Genomic DNA, 22,726 nt, shown 5'->3' on the forward strand with positions numbered 1-22,726 from the left:
ATTCATTTTGTGTGAGGTCATTTTGTAATGTAACGTTCCCAAATCACAATGCTATGCACTGCTTTGCAGATGACACTCAACCTATCCTCTCCTATCCTCCTTCAGATGCTAATGTTTCTGCATGGATCTCATCATGTTTAACAGATACCTCTTCAAGTATGGCAGCTCATCAGGTGAAACTTAATCCCAGCTTAATCCCAACTAAAATGCTGTTCATCCCAGGTGATGCATCCCCACGTCAGGATCTTGTGATCTCCCTAGGCAACTCTCAGATCTAGCCATCTGTCACTGCACACAACCTTGGGGTAACCATGGACATTCAACTGTCCTTCTCACCTCACATTGACACACTCTTCTGGTTTCTCCTTTATAACATCAGAAGGTTTCGTCCATTTCTATCCACAGAGGTGCGACTCTGATTCTTGTTCAGTCCCTTATCATTTTGAGACTGGACTACTGCAACTTGCTCTTGGCATGTCTGCCTCTGTGTTTCATTTGACCTCTGCATCTGATCCAGAATGCTGCTGCATGACTTGGTTCCAACCTTCCTAAGTTTCCCCACACCACCCCATTGCTTCCTGTAGCTGCCCACTACAGATTTAAAACCCTGATGCTTTTGTGAGTATTCTGTTCTAAAACAACAAGGATAATGAGGTACAACTAAGATCCACTTACATGTGTAGAAAACCACTGATGGTTGCAGGTAAGCTGTCCTAAACAGACACCCCCTAGCTGTCAGAAACTTTGAAGTGTCAGAATTAGTAAGTGGAATTCAAGCGTACAAAGATTCCAGGCATGTAGCCTACACTTGTTCAAGCAGCAGGCGAAATGAGACCCAGAGTTACAGATTGCGAGTTCTGTTACCAGTGCCAGCTGGCCAAAGTACTTCAGCAAAGTCCCAGCAGAGATTCAGAGATACTTCCACTGGGAAACAAACTCACCACATCTAAAGGCCTGCTGTTGTTTGGTGATAAGATAGTCCTACCACAATGCTGACTTCAAAAATCTCCTGCAGTGACTGCATGGACATCAAGGTATGGTTAGGTTGTAAAAGGCTTGTAAAAGGTTCTGGCACTCTGAAGAAGTCAAATGCGGCCCAGAGGAGACTGTGCAGAGCTTAATTGATTTGGCAAGGTCAAGGAAAATCATATGGAGGGTTCTTTTGGCAGAATGAATTTGATGCCAGCTCATGCTAGTGTGCTCTAGACACACAGAAAACCCTGGCATTCCAGCTTTTTTGGACTGTTGTGTCCAGTTTGTTTCTCTACAGTTAGCTTGTCAGCCTTTGCGCTATAACAAGAAGATCTTGCCTTCAACGTTGAGGAGACTGATTGGCCGGAACTGGCTGATCTCTGAAGACTCTTTCTCTTTTGGAATCAGTCCTCCTCCTGCTCTGCATCATGCATTGGGTATGACTTGCCTCTCCCATGCCACCCTCATTAGCTTTCACAGGAAGCGTAGAACATCAGGAGCATTCTCCTATACCCTGTATGGGGCCCCATTAGGTCCTCATATCAGAGGGATATACAGTCAGGTCTGGAAGTATTTGGACAATGACAGAGTTTTTGTGATATTGCCTTTATACACCACCACAATGGATTTGAAATAAAACAATCAAGATGCGATCAAAGTGTAGACTTTCAGCTTTATTTTAAGAGGTTCCACAAAAATATGGCATTTACCATTTAGGAATTACAGCCATTTTCAACAAGTACCTCCATTTTCAGGGGCTCAACGGTATTTGGACAAAGTGACACAATTGTAAATATAACCATAATTTTAATACTTGGACGAAAATCCTTTGCAGTCGGGAGCCCATGTTCTCAAAACTCAAATTCTGAGTTTCCTCCCTGGAGATGCTTTGCTAGGCCTTCACTGCAGCCACCTTCAGTTGCTGCTTGTTTGTGGGTCTTTCTGCCTTCAGTCTTGTCTTCAGTAAGTGAAAAGCATGCTCTATTGGGTTGAGATCAGGCGACTGACTTGGCCATTGAAGAATATTCCATTTCTTTGCCTTCAAAAAGTCTTGAGTTGCTTTCGCAGTATGTTTAGGGTCATTATCCACCTGCACTGTGAAGCGGTGTCCTATCAGTTTTGTAGCATTTGGCTGAATGTGAGCAGAGAGTATAGCCCTATACACCTCAGAATTCATCTTGCAACTTCTGTCAGCAGTCACATTATCAATAAACACCAGTGAGCCCATTCCATTGGCAGCCATACATTCCCATGCCATAACACTGCCTCCGCCATGTTTGACACATGATGTGGTATACGTTGGATCATGAGCTGTTCCTTTCTTTCGCCATATTTTTCTCTTCCCATCATTTTGGTACAAGTTAATCAGTCCAAAGAATCTTATTCCAGAACATGGGAGGCTTTTTAGATATTTTCTGGCAAAGTCTAATCTGGCTTTCCTGTTCTTGAATGTTACCACTGGTTTGCACCTTGTTGTAAACCCTCTGTATTTACACTCATGAAGGCGTCTCTTGATTGTAGATTTTGACAATGATAAGCCTACCTTCTCCAGAGTCTTCTTGACTTCTGTTGATGTTGTGAAGGGGTTTTTCTTCATCAAGGAAAGGATTCTGCGTTCATCCACTTTAGTTGTCTTCTGTGGTCTTCCAGGCCTTTTGATGTTGTTGAGCTCACCAGTGCTTTCTTTCTTTTTAAGAATGTACCCAAGTGTTGATTTGGCCACACCTAAGGTTTTTGCTATCTCTCTTATAGATTTATGTTGTTTTTTTCAGCCTAATGATGGCTGCCTTCACTTGCATTGAGATCTCCTTGGACTTCATACTGGTAACTCCAGTCGAACAGCTGCCAAATGCCAACTCAATACCTGATATCAGCTCCAGACCTTTCATCTGCTTTATTTGTCTTGAAGTAACGAGGGAATGGTCCACACCTGGTCAATTACCTTCTTGTCAGGCAATTGACCAAATACCTTTGAGCTCCTGAAAATGGAAGTACTTTGCTTAAAATGGCTGTAATTCCTAAATGGTAAATGCCATATTTTTGTGGAACCTCTTTAAAATAAAGCTTGAAGTCTACACTTCAATTATATCTTGATTGTTTTATTTCAAATCCATTGTGGTGGTGTATAAAGGCAAAATCACAAAAACTCCGTCACTGTCCAAATACTTCCGGACCTGACTGTAAGTATTCAAACACAGTACATGATGTTACAGTATGATTCATTTCAATTCAATTTAATTTGTATAGCATATTTAACAATGGAAAGCAGCTTTATGGAAATATATAAATTCCAGACATAAATTTTAAATTTATGAATTTATCGCTAATGAGAAAACCAGAGGTGATTGTGGCAAGGAAAAACTCCCTGAGATGATGTGAGGAAGAAACCTTGAGAGAAACCAGACTCTAAATGGAACCCATTCTCATCTTGGTGACACTGAATAGTGCGATTGTAAATAATTTCCCTTCTATAACTGTATACTATATAGTTAAATAGTGCAATTGTGTAACCAGGAATTTATGTGCATATGAGCAATTTATGAATATGAGCATCAGAATCATGATGTTATAGTACAGTACACAGTACATGATGTTATTGCCAGTATAGAGTACACAGTATACTTCTACACTTTTCCTACATAAACTTGTGTCATTGCGGGAACCAGTGACAGGGCCTGGGCAGATCTGTCTGCAAGATCGCAGCAATGTGGAAAAAGGGGTAGGGAAAAATTACACCACCAAACATGGAATTGTTGTGGACAGAAGACCAAATAGCAAAATATAAGAGGATTGTTTATGCCCTTTTCTTTTTCACTGTTCAATTCTCTATAACATGAGGTATACAGTCAAGGTCAAAATAAGAAACTGACAGAAATACATATAAGATATATCATATTTGATATATTATATCTTACACCAGAAGAAGCAGTCATTTTAAAATTGTTTTATTGAATTTACAGCGATCAACATGCACATCATCCCAGCATCACAGATTTTCCTGAGCTCAACACAAAATTTAAAAATGACATCAAAAGTTAAATGACATCAGTTTCAGCAATATACAATATTTACTTGTATAAATTAAACTTGTATAAATTACATCTTCAATGCTATGTAAAACTATACCAAAAATTGAATTTGTGTAAGTAACTCTTAAAATTCTTTATAGTAACAGTACTTTTATGAAAAGAATCCTTTTATCTGAGTGTTCATAATCATTGTCAAGTATTTCATTTCACTGAGTGGAACACTGAGAGGATATGTCATAATCTGAGATTTAATATTAAACACAGCTACAAATTTTGATACATGACTACAAAAAATACATTGGAGTATAACTAAGTATTAAAATTTTACTTACAAAAAACCCCCAACAACTAAACTTTAGATGTATGCAACTAGGTGTATAGTAAGTTATCTACACTTTGATAGATTTTCTGTAAAATTAAGGTTTTCTTAAGTGTGTCTAGATTATTTAAGATATTAATGTCACATATAAATCTACATAAAAACAGCATATACATTTCTCAATTTGGTTGCAGGTAAATAAAACAACAAATTACTATAAAAAAAACTGTACAACCATTTATTCAAGTATAAAATGGATAGTATGAAACTTGTATTGAAATGTATCGAAATTATATATATAAATGTGTGTGTGTGTGTGTGTGTGTGTATTGTTTATTTTTAGATTTCTAGTAGTAATAGTATATTACCCATATTTGTGCTTAATGATCTACTGGACAAAGCATTTATCGGCATAAATGGACCTTAAGATTAGCATTGTGTTTCTGGCAAAGAATCTTATACATACTTACTGCTGAAATATGTTTAGCATGTTTAACTATCTAAACAAGCACTTCTATCAATCACTTCATACAAGTTGATTTTATGTTGATTTTAGTCCAACAACCCTGTCGGGCTTCCCATAGTTCCCATGCATTACACAGTTTAGTGGGTTTCCTAAAAAGAGACACGATTTAACTCAGGAAGAGCTGGATAATTATGAAAATTTGTGTGTGTGATGAAGGATGGCAAAAAATAAACTAGTGCAGTTCAAGTGAGCTCCAGAGATGTCATTAGGAAAGTTAAAGAATGGTTTATCAAAGAGAATCGAATGACTTTAAACCGATTACCTAAACATTAAAGGGTTATTCATGTGCTTCAGGTAATTTGGACGCAATATGATTCATGTTTGCTCTCCTGGTGGAGTACCATTGAGGTAGAAACACTTAGATATTGTCAAAAAGGGATAAAAAAAAATCAGCATTATAAAATATCATTCTCTCTTTCATACAAAACATGTTATCTCACATGCATGTGCACAATTATCCAGTGCAATCATCTTTTTCCATCACACACAGTTAACATGCATAGTCAATGCCCTGAGAGTGTGTATTTAATAACGTTAGTATAACAGCACTGTGATTTAGTGTTTTAAGATTAAAGCTAATCATTGAATTTGAATCTGCAAGAGGAAGGGAAAAAGTGTGCAGTACTATGGCAGAACTGACACCTGAGAACTCTGATCCAGAGGAATATTCATTAGCACATTTGTTAGCAAAATCATTCCCATTTCCCTTTTGTGTATTAAGATTGCAAAATATCTTTGTCTCAGATATAAATAACATTGTTACCTGTGCTCAATTCATGAGGATTGATGTTTGTTAGCACATTTGTAGTGTGTTAGTATTCATTTTACTTTTCGTTTTTTTTCTGCTATGTATATATGAATAGTCTGTTATATGCTATACCTCAATATTGAACATGTGCAATATTATTAATGTGGACACTTTAAAATACCATTATTAGCCCACATAATCCCATTTGGCAGCACATTTGTAAGCATGTTCATTACCTCACTCATTTGTGCATTAGGCATGTGCTGATATAATCTGTTATACTCTCAACATTGATATTTGACATTGACATTGGCCTTTTGTTAGTGCATTCATATTTTGTTGGAATCCCAAGACATCAATACTTGGGGTAAAGAACCCTCTTAATCCTGCCGTCAGCTTGGTTCTTGTCCAGCCATTTGTCACATGGGAAGACAGTGGTCACCCCATTGGCTGTGTTGGTAATCTCAACCCGGTTCAGCAGCCAACCAGGACTGATGCCTGTGTTATCATGCTCAATGCAGACTCTCAGCAGCTCTCCCATATCCAACAGTTCTATGCTGAATCGGTCAGTGCGCCCACGCTCAAATAGATTACGGAACTTCTGCTTCAGTTGGCGGCGGCCCGAGTCACCACTGGTGCCGAAGATAGTAAGAAAGACATTGGCATCTGTGCCTGCACCCTTCTCATCACCTGTGATCACAATGAGCTCATATGTGACAGGTACCAGTTTACGTGCCTTGCTGGCAAAGCTCTCAATGAACTTTGTGCACTCAAAGGTCTGGAAGTCATCACGTTTGGATGAGAGAGGGATGAGGGTATTGCAGCGGAAGATGTACCTGAAGACAAGAGACAGTAAATGGAGGGAAGGATAAAGAGTTATACTATGTATTATGTCCTACCCATCAGGAATAGCCTATACAGCAGGACTGGCTGGTATAAATGGGCCAGCATGGCTACGCCCCGCTTCGGTCAAAGGTAAAAAAATATAAGGTTTCATGCATTTTGGAATCCACCACCGATTCTTCACTGTTAACAAAGGTGGATTTTTGAACTTTTTTGGAACCAAAGCACAATAGTACCACCACCGGTTGTAAGAAAAAGTTACAGAACGGCATGAAGAAGCGAGGCTGGGGCTGATTTCTTTCTTGCCCAGACTGTAGATTCACGTGGCCTATCAGTGACTGTCATGTCAAGTGATACACTACTTAATTTGATCTTGAGCATATGTAATAAATGTGAACAAGGTGGTCAAGGTGGATCATTGACTCTATTATCCTTTTTAACCCCAAAATACATTTAAAAGAGAAACAAAATGTAGCTACACTAAGCAAACAAATTAAACAAAAGGGCAGACAACAAAAGTGTAAAATTAGTGTATATTGGTTAGAAAGGAAGGGTTATAACATTTCTTCATATAACATGTTTGGTATCAGGAGGAAACATGGCATGAACCCAGTATGGCATTATAAACCTGAAACACTAAAAAAGTAGAAATCACAAATGAGGCTACCTGTCTGCTTTCAAGTATGTGTGTAATAGTTTGCCCCACATCATTCTTATTATGGCATCGATGAGACCATGTGATATAATGCATTGCTCAGCCCTAACATTTTCACTGTCAAGCTACTGATAGATTGTAGCCCTTGACCAGCTGCCACTGATCTACTATGATATACCATAATATTTAATATTAATAAGTTTCCTTATTTTGGTCAAAAGCTAAATACAATGTCACATCTGCTTCTCAAGGAGGGTAATCTCATTCTATATAGGAGGTGCATTAACTCTCTTCCCTTCCACCGAGGAATATGTTTTCAAATATTTACAAAAGTTTTGCGATTAGCAGTGATATTTGCATTCATAGATATCTGGGCCCGTAGCTAACGTAATGTGACGGCAGGCTGTTGGTCAACCTGTTTTTTGAGACAAAAGGCAACTGCATTTAAAAATATTATTTGCATTTTTTAATTTCATCTAAGAAGTTAGTGAGCAATTGCAAGTAAACAAATGTCCGATGCCCTTTAGGCCCAAATTTGATGCCTTCCAAGTTTACTGTTTGGTTAAAAAAACTGCCTGAGACAGTTACACAGACAATTACACATAATCTTTTCAAAATGAAAATACAATATTGTGATAGCATGTATGGCAATAACTGGAAGATGAAAATGTAATTTTGGCACAAGGCTAGTGTGTTCCTAGTGTATGTAAAAAAGGCATAGGGATTTGTGAAAATATGAGACAGAACAAGCAATTCCACCATGCACTGCATCTCAGTATCGTTTAGAGTTTAGTATAATGTTTAATATCGTTTAGAGTTTAGTATAAACTACCAGTGTCCAGCACTTTGGTCAGGGATCACTAACCTGTTGCCAAGGTTCTTCTCTGTTATGATGACTTCCTCAACTCTCCAGAAGGCTTCTGATTTGCTCTTCTTGCCATCTTTGGGGCTGTGGCCCAGGCAGATACTGACAATGTCACCCAGGATCTTACAGGAGAACTCAAACCGGTCCGTGGCACCTCTAGAAACACACACACACACACACCAAGTAATTGTAAAGTAATTTCTAGTTCGTTCACTCTTCACCATATTTTGTTAATCAGATGTGACTTTTTCACTGATTGTTAATCAATCATGAATTTAAAAAAGCATTTTTTTTTTTTGCATTTGATGATGAATAAAATAGAAGAGCAGTGTGCACACACCAGACATGAACAAAAGAGCAGTCTTGACTCTCTTTCATATATGTAAGCTAAACTGACCAAAACCATTTCCAAGGAACAAGACTGCATTTTTTTTTACCGTAAAAAACGTTTCTTTTTGGTGGAGTTCTCCATCGTAAGTTCTTTGGATCTTCCCAGTCTCCCCTCCAGAATGATCCAGGCGTTCTCTTTTGTCTCAGCATCATCCGTGTCCTCTGTTATTGTGACAACCTCGTACTCTAACAGAGAAGTGACAGAGTTTAGACTTAAAAATAAAAACTTGAAATATGTGACAAACATTGGGGTTGAAGCTTATCCCTGAGTAACATGTATACCATGTATACAAAAAAAAATTAAATTGTTATAAAAATGTTCATGCTGATGACGTATATTACACTTTTAAGTAGAAAGTCCCCAAACTGCATGTTCATTAAGGCCTATCCCGGGCACAAGGTGGGAACTCACCCCAGATGGGATGCCAGTCCACCACAGGGCACCATGCAGACACACATTCACACACTCATTCACATTTAGAGTCGCCAATTCATTTAACAGCATGTTTTACGGAGGTAGGAAGACATCCCTGTCGGGAAATCATGTGCACACAGAGAAATCATGCAAAACTCCACAAAACCTTCAGCCTCCCATAAAATAGACAAGACCTTATATTTTGCTCAATCCTCTGCTTGTACTTACACTTGTGTTATCAAGTGTTTTTACACCAACATACTTTTACTAAATTAGAGACAGGGACAGGTAAACATGCAGTGATTTTTGAAAATAAAATTCAATTAAATTCAATTTTATTTGTATAGCGCTTTTAACAATGGACATTGTCATTGTAAATGGATTTAAAAAAATATATAATGAGCAAGCCAGAGGTGACGGTGGCAAGGAAAAACTCCCTGAGACAATATGAGGAAGAAACTTTGAGAGGAACCAGGCTCAAAAGGGAACCCATCCTCATCCGGGTGCAATGGATAGTGCAATTATAAATAAATCCCTTCTATTATTGTGTACTATATGGGCAAATAGTGCAATTGTGCAACCAGTAAATTCATCACAGTTTTCGCAAGAAGTCCGATTGGTTAAAATCTATCCACCGTCCACTGATGGAGTCCTGAGTATGAAGGTGCTCGTGGCAACTGCAGCCCCAAAGCCACTACAACAATCACAGTCCCAAGCCATTACAGTACAGCTCCCAATATGTGATCCCCAAGCCATCTCCACAGCCCCCAGGTGGCACCATCCCCAGCAATCCAACGGTTCTTCAGGCCATCCATATGGGGCCACCCCCATCAGCAGTGAGCGAACTCAACCGATGAGAACTCCAACCAGAAGTAGGGCATCAGGATGGGTCAGGCAGGTCCGGGGAGCAGAAGGGGTCAGGATCACTGGCATCTCAGAAGTAGCATGTGTAAACATACTGTGGTAATGTGGATGAGGACATGCATGTAGTGATATGTGTGTGTGCGTATTTGAGCATCTTACTTGTTTTCTCGTCAAAGTCCAGAACGTCATTGTTAGCACAGGCCAACTCTCTCATTATCTGCCCATCATCCTCCTTTTTTGCAAGCCAGCGGTCACAACGAAAACGAAACTTCTTCCCCATGGTTTCATCATGAATATCCACAGACTCCAGATGCCACCCTGCAGCAAGCCCTGTCACGAAACACAGATATACACACAATATACAATCAGTTACACGCATAGGGATATTCAGGATAGCACAGACTCATACTCATTAGACACACATGTACAGTCAGCACCACAAAGTAACAATGTTAGAACAAAATTTCACTGTTTAAATATACAATATTGCGGTACACCATATATATATAGATATTAAATAAAATACTGTAGAATGCTTTTTTTGTATTCAAATACAATTGTTAAATTAAAGTTTTACCACAGATATACATATGCTAACAGTCATACAATGCATATTGTACATACACATGATTAAATTTTGTCAGAGCATTGCATGGTTTAACTGTGCACTTGTTAAAACATTCACCTGTGTTGTCATGCCACACCCGGATTTTGGAGAGTTCTCCAAGACTGAGCATGTCCATAAAGTGAAATGTGTCAGTCAAGCCTTGCTCAAATTTGTTGGTGTTATCGCTTTCTTTCAGAGCAAGAGTTCCTGTGTCTCCATTCTCACCAAAAATAATCATCCATACATTGGCATCTGTCCCCGCACCTAAAACATAATTCACATTTCAGCTTCTGTTCCCACCCTTAAAACATAACAGTGTAGTACAAGTCATTTACGTGTGAATGTGTTTACTGTAGCATTCATAGACTTGTGTGTAGCTGTGGCTAGTCTGTAGATATGCGCAGCATCACCTTTATAGATCTGTGTGTAGTTGTATGAAATGTGGAGTTGTGTGCAGCGTAGGGGTTTGTAGAGTTGTGTACCTGCGAGGTCACTGGTTTTGACTGCGATACTGTATGTTGTGAGTTGTACCACTTCTTCATCGTCAATAATTGCAGGCATCTCACATACAAGTGTGCGTTTGGGTCCATATGTGCGGGACAGCCAATCCTCGTACACAAACAATGCCACCTCATCTGTCTCAAGGTTATGTAGAACAATCTACACACAAACACACATACACACACACACCCTGGATCAGGAAAAACAGTACTGTTCATGGATGTTCATAGACATATTTACAGATGGGTCACAAATTAAAGGTGAAAACAGAATCAGCAGTGTCTTAGTAAGGTGCAGAGACCACAAGCCATCAGAACAGCTTCAAAGAACAGCTTCATCGATTGTATAAGTCTCTGGAACTGTCAAATGCTCTCTAAAGCATAAAAGAGCTATCAGATTTCCTTTAATTTGTCACGCATCTGTGTTTTCATTCAGAGATGATCTGTAACGAAGACTGTAATACACAGACACACCTTATCAAGGAACCAGTCAGGTCTGCTTCCAGAGCCATCGATGCGAACTCGCATTTTCCGGAGTGGAGCGATGTCCTCTATCTCTAGATTAAACGTGTCAGTCTGACATCTTTCAAACCTGGGACCACACACCCATGCAAAAAAACACCTCACACCTCATCTTTGTTTTTCTTCTGTATGAGTATATTTGCATTCTCCTTTTAGTGTGTGTGTGCATGTGTGTGTGTGTGTGTGTGTGTGTGTGTGAGAGAGAGAGAGAGAGAGAGAGAGAGAGATTGTGTGTATACCTGTCTTCTAACTTAGGCAGTAGGATCTCCTCTGACATGCCGTACACTCCAAACAACGTGAGGTAGATCTGCGTGTCTGTGCCAGCATGCTGGACATCACCCGTAACCACGGTTACCTCGTAGATAACCTACAGGGCAAGAGGCATTATTTTTAACTGGGATGAGCTAGAGAAAGTCATGAATAATTAATAAGCATGCCATAACATCACCATATATTTAGAATGTGTGGATGTAGATTGTATCACTTTCACTTTACAAGTTATATTGATTTTTCTTCATTGGAACCATGAATAATCTATAAAAAAAACTGTTGAATACATTTTTTCAGTGGCAGAAGGATAATAAAGTCCTTCTAATAAAGTCTGTACACTTAGTGGCCATCTTGGCAACTCACCTGGGCAAGTTCTGATGTACTTGAATACAAGTAAACAAAGGAATAGTGTTTCACATGTAAAAACATATGTAAACAAATTTCTTTTAATGAAGGTAGTTTATGCTACACTGCAGGCAAAATGATAAAAGGAGCTAAACTACATGAAAGATCCATCCATTATTTCACCACATCTGCAAAATACACATAATGCCTAATACCTAAAACAAGCTGCCTGAGAGTTTGGTCTCATCAGCAACCAGAAAAACTCCTTTAGCCTTATATTCAGCCAACAGGGATTAAGAAAATAAAATGTAGTGTTCATCAGTGCTACAAAGTCAATAAAATAGTTTGTCTTTTCCAAGTACTTGATATAAAAATAGCAACATTGCTACCTTACTATTAGAAAATGTAGTTAGTTAACTAGCTAATAGCTTTTCTAGCAACATTACTGCCCCATCTATGTTGATAAATAGCTAAATATTTATATGCAATCAACATTTGTATGACAGTGTCAATTTCAATACTGACCATTATACATAGGATACAAGTTGTTTATTAACTATTTTCATTATACTGATTTATACTGATACTGAAGTAAGGAAATAGTTAAATAGATAAATAAGTATCTTATTAAAATATAACATACCCCCTATACACGTTATTTTTTATATAAACCATTAATGATTGAATATTTAACTGTATATTAGCTGTATAAGCCATGACAATAGAATCTGTCTCTATAGCAGAAATTCATAGCTAAGACTACAGAGTATGCTGTGTGTCATTGATGCCCCCAACTTAACACAGTTAACACTATATTTCATGTAGTGAAATATCATAACAGATCTCTGTTTAATGAGCATTATTTATTATAAACACACTTAAGTTTTGTGCCTTGTTTTTCCTTAATTCTCATCAGAACATGGGGTTGAACACAATACAATCACACACTGGAGGGAAAGAATAAAACAGCACAGAGGGTGGAAAGAAGCAGTGGAGGAGGAAAGACAACGAAAAGGGAGAACAGTGCTGAAGAAATGGAGCATGCTCAAAACCAAACTCTCTCCAGCACATTTTCCAACAGCAGCAGCCCCATCTGCTTTAACCCCCCTGCTACCCACGCCACTCAAAAAAAGTTGGAGAGGCAAGAGAAGAACAGCACTGCCACCTGATGGCGAATGCAGCAAAATACCACACAAACTCAGATTCAGACACCAAGCCAAGAGACATAACAATTGCTATGAGCTATCTATAGACGTTCCTGTAAAAGAAGAATCACCAAAGGCAGTGTCTCCTTTTGGACCACCAGTGAAAATGAGGCCTGTTAAAACTAGTAGAAGACACAATGATCTACTACATTATCAACCACCCACCATTCATTCGTCACCAGTAACTGCGTTAACCTTTTCATGGCCGTGGTTGTATAAATTACTAATTTGTCAATATTTTGAGAAATAGGTCCAACTAAACACATCTGAAAATATCACAATCAGGCAAAAACAATAATGAATGCCAGAGCATGTTTGGTTCTTTGACTGGTGAGACTCATACGCTGAAATTACCAAGCTACCAACATGAACAGCATGTTGAAGGCTAAAAAAAAAGATGCCAAGGAAAAAGTTGCAACTGAATGATATCCAGATGGCTGACCCAAACTCGGTGTCAAGCATCAGCCCAAGGTATTCGGACAACAGCAGACCTTTCACCTTGTAAGTTCATGAGTGCAATGACTACATGACTGCCATACTGACCCAGCAGCACAGTGACCTTAATGGACCCTTGTCATATGATTCGGTGAAACTGAAGGAAGTGTCACGGGATGGGGATCATGTTTGAGGGCACTTCAAGCCGCTGGCCTGGCTGTGGAGTCAGCTTCTACCCTAGCACTGGACCAGAAACTCATGATCAAATGCTCACATGCTGCTCACACCCACCAAAGTCACAGCCACCAAAAATGATGGAAAGCAGCTCCAGATTTAGCAAAAGCTCTGGCATCAACAATGTGCCAGTGTGAGAAAGTGTGTGTGTGGGTGTATACCTTGCGCGAAATGCCGATTGTATCTGCATCAATGACATTAAACACGCGTGCAGTTAATCCTTCCCCTCGATCTTTGGCCAGCCAGTACTTGCATGGGAAAACATACATGATCCCTTTAGTCGGCACAGCAACAGAGAACTTATCCACAAACCAGCAGCTTTCCGCGGTGGCACCATCATGACCTAACTACACACACGCACACACACACACACACACACACACACACACACCTCAAGTTAGTTGTGCTTTCTTGAATATTTCTGCATTTGTATTTACAGTGGGTTCTGAAAATTTGAGTCCACTACCAATAACCAATAACAGGTCATTATTTTATCCACTACAATAAAGTATCACAATGTCATGAAATTATATTTCTCAAACTAGATGCACAAAATGCACTCACAATGCTCCTGATGTTAATGTTCAGTTTACTAAGGCTATAGCTCATTTCATTAACTGCACTTGGGATTGCCTGATAATTTGGAGGAAATACTTAAGAGGATAACAGTCAAACTGGGGACCACAACAGTGGCTTGTTGTTTTCTACTGTAAACACAGGGTTGCACACTATTTTATGCTGAATATAGATATATAGGTATAAATAAGTATAGAAATAAATAAGCTGTTGTTCCCACCTGCCCCTCACAAAGTCTCAGCCATAATGTCATATTATAAATATTGCTCTTCGGTCACTAAGTGTAGCAAATTGTTGCTAATTGACATAGTGATTCAAATTGATACAATCTGTGATTACAAATTTACGTGCTTTTATGTGATGGTCTGGGTACCATCATCATCATCATCATCATTATTATTATTATTATTATTATTATTATTATTCATGGCATTGAAAATGGGGATTTGGACCTCAACTGACTGTATGCATGTGTGTGTGTTCTCACCTCCACCTTTTTAATCTCTCCTACATCTCTACCATAACAGGTAAAATAGTCGAGTGCTTGGGGTGTGAAGGCACTCTTCACTTCCAGCTCCAGCCACATAAGCTCAGTCTGCCTCTGTTTTGATCCCTTAATGATGACATAAGCACGGCTATTGGTCCCTGCTTCACGATCAGAGCCTGTTTTCACTGTCAAGTGATACGGTATCACTACACACACACACACACACACAAACACACACACACACAAGCAGACATACTGTAATATAAAATGGCTATAATAAGCACTGCAAGTATATTTTTAATTAGTCATTGTACGATTGTGTGGGCATGTGTATCGTGTGTGTGTGTTTGTGTGTGTGAGTCCATTTACATGAGGTTTCCTCCTCTTCCTCCTCCTCTTCCTCCTCCTCCTCAGTGGCTCGTTTTTTGCTCTTTTTATTCATATTGCTGTCCAGGTTGGTCACTTTCCTTATAGGGCAGAATGCACTCTCTCTTTCTCCTGTGAATCCCTACATAACCACACATACACATGTACAATGATTCAGTCATTAACTGAAAACATTTAGAGTGAGAGAGGTAGAAAATAAATATTTAAAATAATAATCATAATAATAATTTGACCCTGAACTTTTTTTTATACTGAGCAGTGAATGTACCTAATTCATGCAGAACTTGTATTTTTAAAGAAATATCTATGGAGAGACAAATATTTATAAGATGACAATAAAGTAATACGCCACAAGAGGACATGCATTACAGTGATTTTATGATGGGTAAGGGCAATCTTAGCCCGTTCTAACCCCCTTACTTGTGATAAAATCACTGCAATGCATGCCCTCAAGTGGCATATTGCTTTAAAAAAATGACAAAACCAATATGAAAAAAAATTATTTTTCAATATAATGTAGTTTATTATTAACAACAATTCATTATGAACAATTCTGTCATGCAATTTAGTCTGTCAACAGTAAGCTTTGGTGGATAATACACATAACAGACACAGATTAGGGTATTCTATTCACCTTAATCCCTATTTCCTATTGACATAGGAATTCCTATTGACATCTTTAAGGTCCATAATTTAGACACTAAGAGCTGTATTCAGAGAATGAAGATTTAATACTAAATTAGCACACATTAGCACACAGTATGTAGATGCAACCCCAAACTTATGCACTATTCAGAAGTTATGTGAGAGTGCAAGCAGGGTGGATTTTGAGCAAAGCAGAGGCGTGTCTCACTTATGCAAGTTTCTGAACCTGAATTTAAGCCTAGTTTTCTTGTGTGATATCAGCTTGAGCGAGGAGCAGTATTAATCATAGCTGACAGTTTTGTTTCACCCCTCCTAACGTTGTTAACACCTGGATACACTCTTGTGCGCATGCGTATATCATGCTCATGCTCTGAGCTATCAGAGCTCCATGTGCTTCCCTTCCTTGCTCTACTGCCAACTTATTACCCACTGAGCCAACCCATTCAGCTGCACCGGTGCTAACAGGATCAGAGTGGTGCTCTCCTCCCTTTTCCCTCTCATAACCGGAGCTAACAGCACTAATAGGCTGGAACGGACTCCCTTCATCGGCTAATACCTTCAGCTGGACCTTTTTGCAAGACCAGAAACCACTCATATGCCACCTTCGATCTACAGACTCACAGTTATTGGTCCCAGCAGACCGCACTATACTAAGACCTGCCATGGATCTATATTCATACAGCCAGTGCACGAACATTTGCGAGACTTAACCCTTGGCTCGGAGGCTCCCTGCACCACATGCTGGCCCCCTGCACCACCGCTATTCTTATGCCAACAGCCAACTCACCAACTGTGACTACCAGACACACAGCCAACCTGGCCAGGCCATGAATCGCAAAAGCTCGGGCTCGGCACTGGCCAACACGCAGAGAAAAAAAAAACATGATGAAAATTTCTAAGAATGTGAAGACATTGAGTACAGCCATGTGGCTCAGATGCTGTTACAAAGCCCTCCTAATAGCCTGAGGTCTGAGCCCTTCCTTGTGGTGCTGGACCAAGACACACAAGGACAGCATGTCTCTTGTTGTGTTGGAAGATGTTTTTCAACCAGAACTCAAACTGACAGCCGAACCATACTTCTCATTATAGGGTCCATCAGAGTGTAGGGTTCAGCATCCAGCAGCTGACAGACACAGCCAGCAAGCCTCAAATCAGTCTCCTCTTCAGGATTTGAGATGCATGCTCAGTTGGGTTACAGTCTGGTGATTGCCTTGGCCTGTCTGTAGCCATCAGGAAATGAAAGTTAAAAATCTGTTCTGTAGTCTCATATTCATCTTTTGATCTCAAACCCAAATGTTTTCAGTCTATAGCAAAACAAAAGACCTGGCCTTGCTGTTCCAATACTTTCAGAGAGGACTGTATGTCAGACACTACCAGGTTTGGAATGAACCGCATGCCCCTTGTGAACCCCAGCATTGCATCACTGGTGGTTAGAAGCATTATCCACTGTCCATTGTCCCAGTATTAAGTGTGGGGGAGGAGAGACTGCTCATCTCAAGTCAAGGTCCTATTTTAAAGTAATATATGGATAAATTAATATGAATTATGAATTAATATAATGTGGGTGTAAGTATAACATATGAAGCAAGCTCATCTTGTCAGCATGTTTTCTTTACAGGAGACATTGGCAACATTTTATTAATTCCACAAATCAAAATGGCAAATTAAAAGTGTGATAAAAATGGATTATATCCATTTTACATCCTGCACACCCTATGATTTCATGATGTTATCGCATGACTTCATTAGTTTATGCATATAGAGTAACTGACGGTATGTGATACAAAAAAAATGAATAAAATGCAAAACAATAGGAGGATGCATGTAGTTCATGCTCAGAGGCAGGCCATTTGCATCTAAATGGGGCACTCAGAAAATTGATTTATGCTGCTGCATAAAACAAAAACTTTCCCCCACATAACTTTTGGACTTCAGTTGCCAACTCTTATTATTGATTTTTGCACATGCATATTGTTTGCTTTAAGGTCACAAAACTAGAGCACACTGTTTCATTTCAAATTTAAGGAGCTGAAGTCTAGAGGCAAAATATTGTAAATGTTCAATTACTTGACTGCACTGTGCATTTATACAGAGTGAAAAATGGTACATATTTTAAAACACAGACACACACACACACACATACATGCAAGCACACACACGCACACACACACACACACACACACACACACACACACACCTTGACATAGAAGACTCTTTCAATGCGCTTGTCTTCCTTCTTGCGAGACAGCCAGCGCTCACACTGGAAAAGAAACACTTCATCTGTATCCGTGTCCACAACCTCCACCTGGTCCAGGTACCAATCGGGACTTAGCATGCTGTTGTCATGGCGTATGCGGATCTTGAACACCTCGCCAAGATCCACTGCTTCAATACTGAACGTGTCCACCTGACCAATCAGAGAACAGTCAAAGAACAGTCAGTAGGTAATCCAGTCCCATAGCTAGTCCAAAACAGTGTGTCCTTATTTGCTGAAAGCAGTAGGTACAATAACATAATTTTTGTAAAGTCTTGCATGAGTGAAAGCAGAGATTCTGAGCAAGTTGAGGTTTAAACTGTGTAGCTCCTAGCTCCTGTGTGATACAAAAAGTAGATGGGGAATAGTTTGGAACTTGGTAAATTTTTTTTTTTTTTATATATATATAAATGATGAATAAATATTATAACAAAGGAGTACTTCACTTGGCTGAACTTCAGCATTTTTCCTGCATATCTACCACAGTATATGTGCGATTACTATGGACAAGAACTTTGACACATTTATCTGTACTGACAAAAAAGAACATAATTTAATAATACCATAATTTAAATAAAACTCAACAAACAAAACTCACTTACAAAAGCCATCTAAGCTCTAAAATTGAAAATTTGTGTTTATGTGTTACAAACATGTGTGGGTCTGCTGGCACATGGATACAATAAAACCTTTAGGAAAGTGTAAATATCCAGGGTGACTTTATACTCTATTGCTACAGTGTTGGAATGTTACATACACTCACATAAGAAAAGCTTCAGAGAGACAAACCTGATCTATCTCTGTCTTATCCTACAGTCTTTATTGTTAGAGTGTGTGGAATGTTCCATTAAGTGAGTTTTGAGTTCCACTATTTTTTTGTTTTGTTTTTTCAGTGTTGAGATACATGTCAAAAATCTTAGAGTAACTGCAAATACACTGCAGTCCTTGTGAATAGAAATTAGTTTGAAAAATGATGAAGTATTTACATATTATGCTCAGGTTGACATGAAAGGTGCTGTAAGTGTAATATTTCCTAAATCTTGTATTAATAAACTGTGAAACACTCTTTGCACTGTGTGTCTTACCGCTCCTCTTTCAAACTTGTTTCTGTTGTTCTCGGATTGGCTGAGTTTACGCTCCCCCGAATCCCCCATGTCTCCATATATAGTGATAAATACATTTGCGTCTGTGCCTGCCCCATACACGTCACCCGTGGTCACAGTCACTGAATATATATGAACTGAACACACACACACACACACACAGAAACATGGGACCATTTTTTTGAATGTCCACTATTGCCAAGGAAAATTACTATGAATTACTGTTGTTTTTATGAATATACAGTTACAACAATAGGATGTAAACCTGTTCAGCATGTATTGTAATTATAATATTTACAAATATTTATAGCTAATTTTGCAATTGAAGATGAAGATCTGTAAATGTCCACAAGATGGCATGTGGTAATGTGGCAATCGGCAGTGTTCTTTCAGCATTCTTTCTTTTCTTCTCTGACAAAACTGCCAAATGTGCAAGAAACGATTTGCAAGTATTGAGTAATGAGTAATTTTAAACCCCTGTTTTTCAGATGGATGGAAGGTTGTGTTTCTAGCCAATAAGAGGAAACACATCTGTGATATTTTCCTACACATGTGGACGAAGGGTGAACACAAAGTTGTTCATAAGTATACTTGGTATCAGAGCATCTTGGCCCAAAGGTTAATGATCAGTTTTGTGATTGCATGTTTTGGACACAAAGCTGTCAACGGATCATCACGTGGTGGTGAGTTGGGTTCATTGGATTCACAGGGCATCAGCCAGATTTACATGGCAGATACTTCATTCAGAGACAAATTTAACTCCCAAGACCAAAAAAAGACTCCCTTGTACTGACTGAGGTCAATGACATTGGGACTGAATGAGCCATGTTAAGTCGTCAACTGCATAAGCAGCTGCAAGAAGCTGTTGCCTGAAGGCTGTCAGTGCCTGTCATGGCCCTAATCCTAGGACATGCTGTTGGACCCCAGTGGTGACGGAAGGCATCACACTGAAGAAGGAGGGCTTCTGATTTAATTGATCTTGAATGTGACAGAATACTGGTGATAATTACATGATCAGATGCCATCTCATAGGTGTTATAGTCACAGTAAAGAATTGAACTAAATTAATGCACACACACTTGTGTGTATGTATGAATTCTGTATATGTACTGTTGTATAGTACATACTCTCCAGTGCATCATCCACTTCAGTCTGAATTTTTTTGAGTGCTCCATCTCGAGACAACTTCTCAATGATGATGTCAGAGGGGACCAGCTCCCGTATTGTCTCACCATCCTCCTCGGAGTGTGCTAGCCAACTCTCGCATGGGAATATAGCCGTCTCAGAACCCTACATACATATAAACACATATTGCTTATACACAATTGAAAATCCACATGGAACTGAAACTGAAACTGAAAATCCACTATAAACTGTTATGGGTGTATCCAGTATTGAGTACAGATGTGTATGTACACTCTATGACACTCTATGGCCCTAAACTATTGCCACAAAGTTGAAGCACATGATTGTATAGGATGTCTTTGTATACTGTAGCATTGGAATTTCCTTTCACTGGCACTAAGGGGCCCAAACATATTCCAGCATGACAGTGCCCCTGTGCACAACGGAAGGTCCATGAAGGCATGGTTTGCCATGATTAGTGCGGAAGATATCATGCCTTCTCGCCTGACAGTGCCTGATCTTACTAATCCCTGGAGCCAAGCTCCAAAATGCAGTGGAAGGCCTTCCCAGAAGAGTGGAGGTTATTATAAGAGCAAAAGGGGTGATGGGAATGTAATGGTCAGGTGTCCACAAATGGCCATATAGTGTGTATGTTTGTAAAATTCTAAAACACTGCCCTGAAAGCCTGGATTGCATCAGATCTGACATATTTTCCAGTCCAGTCTACTGACATATTGTATCCATTAAACAGATCTTGCACATGAAGACAGGACACAACTAGACAACTAGTCAAACTGACAAATTGACATTATGTCTCTAATGTTCTGTGTAATTCGGTAACAGAAGCGTGTAAGTATTAGATCAGTGTCAGGTATGAGCATCTAGGACAAAAACATTTCCATTTTTTGACAATGGAAAAAGTGGGTTTGAGACATCCTTAAACTATTGACTGTAGCAGTCAAAGGTTTAGTATTGATGAGATTTAAAAGGATTCAAGAGTATTAGAACAGTTTTAAAAGATTCAAGATTCAAGTTTTAAAAAAGCCTAATTGTTTTTTCCAAGCTAGATAGAGCTCTTTGGCACATTGTCAACATAAACCTCAGAGCAGAGACCGTTTACTAAACTTTTGTTGTAAAAGTGTGGTAGAACGATAACTAGATTAGCTTTGAGAAAGAGAAATTTCAGTACCTTTCCTTTTCTCAGCAGTCTCCTGATCTCCACTCTGTCAAGGTGCCAACCCCCGTTCACGCCACGATTATCATGACCAATCCTGATTTTCTCAATGATGTCACCGATGTCCTCCAGCTGCAGAGACAAAATTCTCAACACATTCATTCCCATTGCCTCTGTCATTATCATCATGACCATGACATGGTGACAAAAAGTCAGTCACACTAGAACTAATTTTTAAATAATGGCATTTTGGCTTAAAAATAAATATGCAAAAATTGTTGCCACCACCACTATTTTAAATAAATGTAAATAAATTGTCATATTGAAAAGTTTAATAATTAATAATTTGCTCTCCACACAGAAACCAGTGTTTTATAGGGGAAAAAATGCACTGCAATGTTTTGTGATTGAAAAAACATGTTTAAATAAAACCACTGAATGTTCTATCAGTTCTGTGTGTGTTTTACCTCTACAATGAACATATCCTCAGCTCCTCGTTCAAAATACATGCACCTCTCTCTCTTGTTGAGGCAGAGTGATTTCTGAGATGTACACATGCCATTCTGCCCATAAAGGACAATGAAGACATCTGCATCTGTCCCCGCCGCAAAAATATCACTGGTGAAGATTTTAATCTCATATGGAACATCTGGAACATGACAGTTGAGATTGTATAACATCACTCAGCAGAGATTTTACAGTATTAGTTGTCTCTCTCACATACACATACACCAGTGGCAGATTGTGGGTTGTAAAATTTGGGCAACGCAGGTGTCAGCTATTGAAGTATATATCTGTGTGTGTACTCTTTTATCTGTTTCTGTTGGTCTGGCCTCTTGTTTAATTCTCAGTCTGTTCACATACGTAAGAGCATCAAAAGACTTTTCCAAAATCAGATCGACAAAATTAGTAGTGCTTGGCAGGTTAAGCTGCTAACTAACTAGCTCAACTGAAGAATCTGAAGAAAGGCAAATAATCAAGTATAAAGTTATACTTACAATATATTTACAATATTTGCCAATTACAATGATAAGATAGCAAACTATACTAGTCGTGTAAAACTGTTAAGCATTATGCTACTGGCAAGCTACTGCAGCAAGTTTGATATGTCAGTCATGTTCATTACCATTTCAGTGATTGGTGGCTGATTACGGGGTTCTGCCCCTTTGAGAGATCTCCCAATCATCATATGTAGAAGAAATGCAAAACCCACCTGCCCACACACCCATTC

At 39.0% G+C, this 22,726-nt stretch overlaps 1 protein-coding gene across 1 annotated transcript in view; it reads right to left on the reverse strand.

Moving 5' to 3' along the window:
- Positions 1–3,901: 3,901 nt before the first annotated feature.
- LOC113535434 (lipoxygenase homology domain-containing protein 1) overlaps positions 3,902–22,726 on the reverse strand; it is a 44,751-nt gene continuing 25,926 nt past the window's right edge. The window contains exons 27-42 of the mRNA XM_053240442.1: positions 21,963–22,144; positions 21,511–21,627; positions 20,324–20,486; positions 19,179–19,333; positions 18,037–18,246; positions 15,177–15,315; positions 14,808–15,013; positions 13,906–14,091; positions 11,495–11,622; positions 11,208–11,325; positions 10,716–10,893; positions 10,312–10,497; positions 9,786–9,956; positions 8,395–8,533; positions 7,958–8,113; positions 3,902–6,430 (exon numbers count right to left, since the gene is read on the reverse strand). Of these exons, the coding sequence (XP_053096417.1) occupies positions 5,950–6,430; positions 7,958–8,113; positions 8,395–8,533; positions 9,786–9,956; positions 10,312–10,497; positions 10,716–10,893; positions 11,208–11,325; positions 11,495–11,622; positions 13,906–14,091; positions 14,808–15,013; positions 15,177–15,315; positions 18,037–18,246; positions 19,179–19,333; positions 20,324–20,486; positions 21,511–21,627; positions 21,963–22,144 (2,915 nt within the window). The 3' untranslated portion in view covers positions 3,902–5,949. The remainder of the gene's footprint in view (positions 6,431–7,957; positions 8,114–8,394; positions 8,534–9,785; positions 9,957–10,311; positions 10,498–10,715; positions 10,894–11,207; positions 11,326–11,494; positions 11,623–13,905; positions 14,092–14,807; positions 15,014–15,176; positions 15,316–18,036; positions 18,247–19,178; positions 19,334–20,323; positions 20,487–21,510; positions 21,628–21,962; positions 22,145–22,726) is intronic.

This window comes from Pangasianodon hypophthalmus, chromosome 15, assembly GCF_027358585.1.
Source record: "Pangasianodon hypophthalmus isolate fPanHyp1 chromosome 15, fPanHyp1.pri, whole genome shotgun sequence".
Classification (NCBI taxonomy): Eukaryota; Metazoa; Chordata; class Actinopteri; order Siluriformes; family Pangasiidae; genus Pangasianodon; species Pangasianodon hypophthalmus.